The following is a 9,678-nucleotide window of genomic DNA, read 5'->3' as shown; positions in this document are numbered from 1 at the left end:
CAGACAAGGTGACTAGTAAAGCAGAGACTTGGGTGGACCATATTCACGATTCTGTTGGAATACACCATCACCTGAAAAGAACCCTAGGATTGATTTTCCAGAAGGGAAACTGGTGTCCAACTGCAATGATGTTAGAGAGTATAGATTACCTGGTGTTCATGGTGCTAAAGAAAGTTGGGATGGCTTCTTGGCCTTCTTCCCAGTGGGATTCTGGGGAATTTGCTTCAGGCTGTGCCAAGTCGCTGCCATGATTTCCCAGGCTCTCCCCTCCCTCTTCCTTCATTATTTCACCTTGGACTTCAAAGTAGAAGATACTTATCACCAATCTATTATTACTAACCTATTATTTATTTATCATGAAAATTAATACATATTCATTGGTGAACATTTCTAGAACACAGAAAAATACACAGAAATAAAAATCCGTGAAATACTGCACACATACACCTATCTACTATACATACGAACAAATAGGGTTTTCACTGAACAGCGTATCAAAAAATATTTTCATTATCATTCCATACTCTTCAAAACATGATTCTAATGACCATGTAATATTGCAGCACGCTCATGCGGATGGCGCTGAGGTGGTTTCTAAAATTTTAGTATTGGAAAGAGTCGACCCTCATTGCTAGTGTATTCTGTATTTGTGAATGTGCCTACTTGCTCAAGTTTATTTGTAATCCTGAAATCAATGCTGGCAGAGCTTTTGCAGTCATTTCTGGACATGCGCAGAGTGGTGAAAACTTTGAGTCACCTGACATACACGTTCCAGCTAAGGCGGAACAAGGTGATGCTCTGCCTTCTTACATCAGCTCTCATACTGTACACAAGTGTGCTTATTCAGTGCCAAGGCTCTGGACTTTTTGACATTGAAAGGGCCCCCAAGGTCAGTGCTGCCCAGTATTCCTGAGCACGAGAAGGCTGAGATGTGCCTTATGGGGAAAATCCACGTGTTAGACAAGCTTGGTTTGGGCACAATTATAGAGCTGTTGGCCATGGGTTCTATGTTAATGAATCAACAGTATATATTAAATAAGGTGTCTTTACATAGAAACACATAAAACAAATTATGTATTGATCAGTTGACAAAAACATTGTGAGCAGAGACTCGCAGGAACCTCACTGTGTATTCCCCTAGGAGCAATGGTTCAGTATTTGCTAATTCAGTGTCTGCAGTGACTCTATAGAACATAACCACCATGAATAATGAGAATCAGCTGTAATGTCATAAAAACATCCCTGTCCACAGAGATTTGTCCTTAAATCCGACTAATCCCTATGGACCAATTCCTAAAAGTATTGGGTCAAATAACAGTACTGTTTTGATAAAAACTCTCCTGTCTTTATCATTTACTCAAGGGACAAGACTTCAGTCATGTGTGGGTTGCTTGCCTCATAGTAACAGTTATGAAAATACTCCAGCTCATCTGGGAAAACAGGGTCTCTTGTTTCAAAGGAGACAAGGGGGAAATTTTTTCAAAATTTTATTTTCAAAATATTTACTAAATCCTTATAACACAATTAAAAGCTCTAAAACAGTTGTCTTAGACTCATGTGAAGTTGTTTTTAGCGGTCAGAGCCATTGGAATCAGCCAATTTGAAAGGGCAGGGGCTTTGGCTGGATGAACATGAGAAGGTCAGATAAAATCCTGATGGTGGTGGGTAAGTTCTAACATTCACAGCCCCCATGAGAAGCCAGAAGGGTGGAAAGCTAAACTGCCATAACTTCACACACTCTGAGGCCTGACACCATTGTCTAAGTTCAAAGGACTTGGAGATTCCAGGTAGAAGGCCAGTAGAGACTCATGCTCTGAAAAGTCAGCACAGACAGCTACTGCAGCCCATGGACATTACAGCTCAGACCAGTCAGAGGGAAAACTGCCTCCTTATTCTGTCCTTTCAACACTGGGTCAGATGAGATGGCAGAACATGGTTGAGTGACCTGGTCTGGACCTCACACACCTGCTACAGGAGTTACCTAGCATGCTGTGTTGAGGTCAATCCCTAACAAGTGTCACATCACAGATAATAATCAAACCCCCAAGATCCTATTGCTCAATGGTTTGCTTCAGACTATTTTTGTTTTTACCTGTGATATTATCATCTGCATTTTCTTCACTTGATATGCTGCAATCTATCTCTGCAGATTTCAGATATAAGGAGCTCTTGTTTTTCAATTCGATTTCATCATCATTTATTTCCATATTTAAAGATCCATTTTCACAATTGCTTAACTCCGTTTGCCTAGAAATTTTTTAAAAGGGAAAAAAGCCAGAAGGTCCAATTATTTGGTCATGAATAGACTGCCCACGTAGGTCTTATTCTGAGGAATGGGGGAAGGGTTCACAATCACCACCTTTTAACATCAATTAAAAAACAGAATTGCTAAATCCAGTCAAATCCCTTACCCTCCTGCCTCCAAGGCAGGTACCTGCCTGTGATGGGACCAGGCCTGTCTCTAGGCTGAAGGTCAGAAATCAAAGAGCCATTCACGCCTCTTTGTACACCCTCAGCTGACTCAAACTTCCTGCTCCCCACAAGCAACAGGAAACAGTCACTGAGAGCTCTTTGGTTTTCAATCATCTGCCTACAGGCACCACAATTAACACTGTTCTCACTTTCCTCAGATTTTCCCTGGGAGTTTTTCTCTCTCCTCAGCTCTCAAAACCACTAACCACACCCATAGGTTTGTCTAGTAGCTGACTGTCTAGAAGCCACATGCCATGGTAAGGAGAATACAGCCTGCAAAGTGTGTCTGACAGAAAACCCCAGAGGCCAGGCTACATCCTGGGAAATTACTTACTCTTTGGGGAAACAGAAAAGGCAGTTTTCCATATAAGTGGAACAGCTGATTCTGTTCACGGGCCTATCATAATATCTTATTATAAGAAAGCAGAACTAGCCAAAATAGCACAAATATATTTTCTTCTAATAAAAATAAAGGGAAGGAGTGCAAACTACATGGCAACGCCAAGAAAAGCTTTTATGTTCTAAAGAAATACCATATTTCAACTTTGCAATGAAAAATGTAGGAGTATATTGAGGAACTACCTCAAAAGGAAAAAAAAAACCTATAAAGATGTTCATAATAGAAATATTTAGGACAGGAAAATATTGTTAACGAAATTGGGAACAATTTTTGTACCAAAAAAGCAAACAATAGTATATAAAGAGATGAAATATTAAAAAATAAATTTAGAGGACAAATAAACGGACTATGTCAAAATATGGGACTTCTTATATTAAATAATTACTGACTAAAGACACCAAATTATTGGAACACAACTATGAAAATGTGTCCTTTATTTATATCAAAGGTGCCTTTAGAGGAAGAAATAATTTAGATTTTGATATTAAGGTTTTTTTCTAACCGTAAAGCTACCTAAGATTTTTATTTTTATATAAAACAAAATAGCACTGTCTTCTCTAGATAAAAGCGTACTTAGATCAATGCTCAGCTCCGCCACAGATTACTAGATGTTTTAGGGGAGATCTGTGGCCTAGGGGAGATGCAAACACCTTCCCGAGTAGTCACTGAGGAATAGAACTGAGGAATAGGAGATCTGCACTGAATCAGGCTCACCCAAAAGAGGAACATTAGACACTGTTTCCTTCTGGTATCATCTCAAATCATGAGGCAAACCACCACTCGCTCAAAACAGTCTTCCTAAAAAGACTTTTTTTTTTAAAGAAAGAAGAAAAAACAAAGTTACTGTACCTTTCCAATGAATTATGAATCGGTACAACAGGATGTTTCATCTTTAAAAGAAGCAAAGAAATAAAAGTTTACATGTTAAACTCCCAACAGAGCATATGCAGCGTTTTATCACATATGGGACTGGTAAAGAGGGCCATAACATATACACTGCCCCAGGGTTCAATTTTAGAACAATTGTAGGTCCTCCCCAAAGAAGGGAGTCACTGATCCCAACTCTCCCTTTGTATATATTCAAATAAGCGTACTCAAATTTCTAAGGCAAAGGAAGATGGTCTGTTGAAGGACCTAATTATCGCAGCTAAACCCTTGTTGGTTGGCTTTCTTATAATTTCAGTTATGCTCATTCAACATTAATAAATACCAAACTATGATGCAGCATTGGATCCAATACTGGAAATATAAGGGTAAACAGTATGGGGTTCCTGCTCTCAAGGTAATTTCAATATAGAGTGAGGTTAAAATAAGGGTATGCAGAGAGGAGGGGCTCTTAGTCCTACTTAGGGATTCAGGGAAGAAGAGACGAAATCTTGCAGGATGAACAGAGCTAACCAGGGAACGATAGGTGGGAGGGCATTCTTGGCCCTGGGTAATGGCACAAAGATGAGGGCGGAGCTACAAGCAATGAACACGCTCGGGCCAGGAAATGGCAGAGAAAGAGGCTGGGGATGTGCAGAAGGGCTAAGAAGCGCTGACTTAGGGGCAATGAGGGAGCGCCTGAAAGGTTTAGGAAAAGTGGTCCAGTTTACACTGCACGACTAGAAGTACCATCCAGCTGCCTGGAAGGGTCAGGCTGAAGGCTCGTGGTTAGAAGGCTACCGTAAATCTTGGCAAGACTCACCAGACAAGGAGGCTGGAGAGAAAAGGCTAGCTACATCAAAGACATGTTTAGGTGGCAAAATTGCGAGAAATAACTGACTGGATATGGGGGACTGAGGGCAGATATAAAAGTGGACATAAAGGAAAGTCCACTAAAAAAAGTCTTTATCAGTCACCAAAGGGTGATGGAGAACATAGCTCTGTATATGAGTTTAACTTTTCAACTTCTCATTAACTGTGCTGAGCTGGACCCTCACCTTGTTGAACTTGAGCATGGCCAGCTGGGGTGACCCTGGGGGAGTGCGACAGAGCAGCTCGGAGGTGAAGGCGGCGTTTGCGATCTGCATGCATTCCTCCAAAGTCCTCAGGAAAGTATTGCAGGTAGATTTCAGCAGAGTTCCCACATCGATTCCCTCCTACGAAACAACCAGAGTGGAAGACTCCTTTACCTTGCCAAAAAAGAGAAAGCCCAATTGTGGAATGTCCTTGGAGGTTTCTACCCACAGCAACTTAATAATAAGGCACCCACCTATTTTGCTCAACAAATATACATGTCAGTTATGAAAGAAAAAGACTGAGTGAATCCACTTTATCTATTAACCACATATGAGCTTTAGCCTCAATCTGACCCTTCGCACTCACCCATTGCTCCAGTGGAAGGCAACAACTTCTTTCAACTCAACAGTATTTTATGCCAGCACTGTGCCTGGTGCTGGGCACAGAGCCCTCATGGAGTTTCCAGTCTATAAGGGTGGCAGACATGAACCAGGGAATCACAGGGACTGAGGACCAGTGGGGATGAAAAACTGTCTCCTATTACCTGAGTAAAAATGAGGTTCTAGAACAGAAGCGTTAGAAGCCACATACATGCATTGTTTGCTTTCAGAATGGGCTGTTTTGGCTTTCAGTACAGAGAAGTCTAAGAGGTTTCAGCAATTGGAACTCTTTTGACCATCTAATCATTTTTTTCCCCTCCATGTTATTTTACTTGTTCAGGGTGTTTTTCCTCTGGTTACTAATATTAATACGTTATTCAGGAAATTGAAGCCACATCCTGACTAGAGAGTGCAAGCCACATCTAAGTAGTGTGAAAGTAACCAGATTGGGCCCAAGATGGAGTCACTCATGCTAAGCCTCACGTCAGTAAACCATAAACTTAACTAAGTTTCTATAATGGTTTCCCCAAAAAGAAAGGCCTCAGTCCACCAATCAGCACTTGCCTGCTCAGCACAAGTGACCTGACCAGGTTCCAAAACTTCCCTTGGTTCCATGGAAGGAAAGTAACGCTGCTTTACCCAATCGGCAAATGCCTAGTATAACTGCCTTGTTCCAGTTCTCTTTGGTCTATAAAGATATCTAGCCTTGTACAGCTTTTCAGAGCTCCTTTCTATCTGCTAGTTGGGATGTTAACTGATTCATGAATCGCTGAATAAAGCAAATAAAATCTTTAAAGTTTATTCAATTGAATTTTGTTTGTTAACAGTGGCCGCCATATTTTCCTCAATTTTGTCTTTCTAACAAGCTAGCAGGTGATGTTACTGGTTGTGGACCACTAAGATTCTGTAACCAATTATGATGTGTGGTTTTCTTTCCTACACCATCAAAAAATTCTGACACCAGGTGGATGTCCTATAATTCAAATAAGCTCTGACATTATCTACCTGGAGATACCATTAACTCTCCCAGATCAAGGGCTGTCCTACAAGACTGGTCCCCATATCCCACTTCAGACATCAATGGCATCTCCAAATTGTCACCTGTGCTTCTAACTGACCAGCTATTGATAGGAGATTCCAATGACCCCCCCACCACCACTCTTGCATTTGATTAATTTGGTAGAGCAGCTCACAGAACTCAGAGAAACATTTTACTTACTAGATTGCCAGTTTATTATATAGGCACCTGCTGCATAAAAATGTTGCAGTCAATATATGATGGTGGCATATCACACAGCCTAGGTGTGCAGGAGGCTATACCATTCTAGGTTTGTGTAAGTGCTCTCTATGATGTTTGCACAATGACAAAATGACCTAACGACACATTTCTCAGAACATATCCCCGTCGTTAAATGGTGCATGACTATAAAAAAGATAAAATATCCTTCATATAGTAGCACATATACTATTAAAAGGACCAGGAACAGCGAGATAGAAGAGATGCATAGGGCAAGGCTTGTAGGAAGGGACTGGAGTGTCCATGCTGACTGTAACCACAGAACCAGCTCAGAATGATCCTATCCTGTTTCTAACAAGATGCTGAATTGCCTTTTCAGAGACAACAGACCAAATTCTTAAGTCATACAGCCAAAGAATGCACAGAGGAGAGAACTTTTGACCTCCAGCTGCACCTGGAAACAAAGTTTTGTGTCCCCCACCTGACCTCCATGGAACCAAAGGACGAGGACAGGACTGGAACTTGAACACTGGACCACTTTCAGAAGTGAAGGGTCTCCCGTGCAGGAAGATCTGGTGCTGAAGCCCCTTACAATCTTCCCATAAATGGCCAAGTTCCAAAGCTCTCCCATCAGAACCTGCACCCCAGAACTTCTGCACACCAGCCTATTCCCACTAACCTCTAACCCTCAATCGTCACCCTTAAGAACCCTTGTTTAAAAGCCATTGGGGAGTTTGGGTTTTAAGCTATAGCGTCCTGTTCTCCTTGCTTGGCGTCCTGCAAATACACGGCTTAATTTCTCCATTGCAAACGTCGAAATTTGTATTTGCTTTGCTGTGTATCGGGCAGATGGACCCTTGTTTGGTTTGGTAACACGAGAGTGTCCCTTACCCTGAATCTCCACATATTCCCCAACTCAGGAGCTCTGTGAACGTTGTCCTTGGATTTACAAAGCTTCATTACATAGGCACCACCGATTATATCAGTAGCCATTGGTGACTGAACTCAATCTTCAGCCCCTCACCCCTCCCAGAAGGTGGGGAGGTGGGACTGAAAGTTTCAACCCTCTAATCACAGGGTTGGGTCCACTGTCAATCAGCCCCCATCCTTAGAACTTTTAGATACTTTCCAAAAGTTGCCACATTAACATAACAAAAGACACTCTCACTCTGATCACAGGAAATTCCAAGGGTATTAGGGGATCTGTCAGAAATTGGTTGAAAACCAAATACATGTTTCTTATTAAAAATCAGAACATCGCAACAAAGGTTTCTTTATCAAGTTCCTAAGGCACTTACTATAAGCATTTCCTTGAATTAAAAATTGCTACGTCGATACTTTCCCTTCCCTCCAGACCTGGGCACCACTGACTGGCTAAGTTTTGAAGTGAGGGGAACAGGAGTGGCTCTTCCGTCCATTGCAGGATGTTAGGCAGCATCCTGGCCTCTACCCACTAGATGCCAATAGCACCCCCTCAAAATCCAGACACTGCCAAATGTCTCCTGAGGGGCAAAATGGCTCTGGGTTGAGAATCACTGCTCTAGACTATAAATATCCCAAGGACAGGACTGAAGTGTTTTTGGGGACCCCTCCTTGTCCCCTATCCTAGAACAGTGTCTTGTATACAACAGGCAGCTTCTGAATGAATAAGAGAGCCCAAAAGGAAGTGAATNAACAACCTTTCCAAGACAGGTGGCGGACAATTATTATATTCTGTCCAGGAACTGAATGTAAGAGAAAGCGTTTCTCTGTTATAAATTTATAATTGGTGAGAATTTGCAGGGTTACTTTGGGTTGTAGAGAGGATAAATGAGAAATGCAAATCTAAGGCTTAAGAGAGAGCTTAGGAAGTAGATAAGCAAAGCCAGTGAAGGAAAAATCAGCCCTTCACTGAGCCCAGGAAGTGACAAGCATCTCAGCTCTCTGCAAATGAGCTAAAGTAGGCAAGAATCAGGAGCCAGGAGAGGCTTGAAAGTGAATAAGCAGCAGTGAACAAATATGAAAAATAATGCGACACCATGTATATAAGTTTAAAACATGCACTACAATACTAGCTACTGTTTATGGTCACATACATATAGTAAAAGTATAAAAACATGCATTATATAATGATAAACAGCAAATTCTTGATGAAGATTTCTGGAAAATGAAAGGCATAATGGGTCCAAGAGGTGGTATATGGGTACAGTAGTGAACTATTTCGTATATTTGGTCAAGTGGCGATATGTGTTCAATGTCTGAAATATTTATAATAAAAAAACGGAGCTACTAGGAATGTACCCTTTGAATTCTTGGCAGTGAGTAAGCTTCAGGCAAATGAATGGTCTAGAGAAAAGCCATGTTAAACACCAGTGGACAGAGGTGAACCAAGAGCCCAGAGACACCCTGTGTTAACTTCAGGCACCACCGAGACGAGAACCTGTAGGGCTATACACCAATTCTGCCACTAGAGCACATGCTGTGAGCATTTCTGGGGTGCGCATGGCTTAGTTCCTGTGTTTTCAGAACAATGAGTCAAGTTATGATTTGACACTAAATATCTGATGATGAGTTTGGGCTTTCTCTCTCTCACATAGTTCTCCTTGTGCATGAAAGCCTTTCATATTAAATACACAACTGAGCATCCTTTTAAAATGTGTCCTGCTCTGTGCTAGAGATCTTGGTGGGGTTAATATTTACCTGACACTGGGGGAGTCATTCCGAGGTGAGGGATGTGGCGACATGTTACCCCACGTGTGGAGGGAACGGTGCAGAGCACGTAACATGTAGTACAATGGGGGCATGACATGCCAGAGCAACTTTTCTTCCCGCCACTTACAAGGATGCTGTGCTAAAGCTCTTTCTGATGTGGCATCTGCACATGGAGGGGCTCGGCTATAGGGAGGACCATTAAACACATCCGCCTTGTGGACCTGACTGTTTTCTTAGAATGATCTCTGGAGAACGTCATAGGATGCTAAGGGTTCAGAGCAGTTCTCGGCACGAGACCACCCAAAATATTCCTCTCTAACCATCGTTATGGAGAATCCAACTGATGGCTCAAACGCAGGCAGCATAAAGTTCAAGGCCTCCTTCCAGACGCTGGGAACTCATTCTAGGTCACAGAGCAGTGGCAACACAATGGCTACCCACGCATTTTCCAGAGTGTTAACTGATGCCAAGGCTTCCATCGTGTCCTTTAGGACTTTTCCATGTCATTGCCCATTTCCATGGCCAGTAAGATTATACAAGGTTTTACAAACATTTAC

The 9,678-nt window shown here is 42.0% G+C and overlaps 1 protein-coding gene across 1 annotated transcript in view; it reads right to left on the bottom strand.

Moving 5' to 3' along the window:
* PLEKHA8 (pleckstrin homology domain containing A8) overlaps positions 1-9,678 on the bottom strand; it is a 54,990-nt gene that overhangs the window by 30,129 nt on the left and 15,183 nt on the right. The window contains exons 4-7 of the mRNA XM_019639878.1: positions 4,795-4,953; positions 3,722-3,762; positions 2,093-2,247; positions 150-297 (exon numbers count right to left, since the gene is read on the bottom strand). Of these exons, the coding sequence (XP_019495423.1) occupies positions 150-297; positions 2,093-2,247; positions 3,722-3,762; positions 4,795-4,953 (503 nt within the window). The remainder of the gene's footprint in view (positions 1-149; positions 298-2,092; positions 2,248-3,721; positions 3,763-4,794; positions 4,954-9,678) is intronic.

Source organism: Hipposideros armiger, unplaced genomic scaffold, assembly GCF_001890085.2.
Source record: "Hipposideros armiger isolate ML-2016 unplaced genomic scaffold, ASM189008v1 scaffold_47, whole genome shotgun sequence".
Taxonomy (NCBI): Eukaryota; Metazoa; Chordata; class Mammalia; order Chiroptera; family Hipposideridae; genus Hipposideros; species Hipposideros armiger.
The sequence above is the reverse complement of the archived record's forward strand: the minus strand, read 5'-3'. Positions and strand labels throughout refer to the sequence as shown.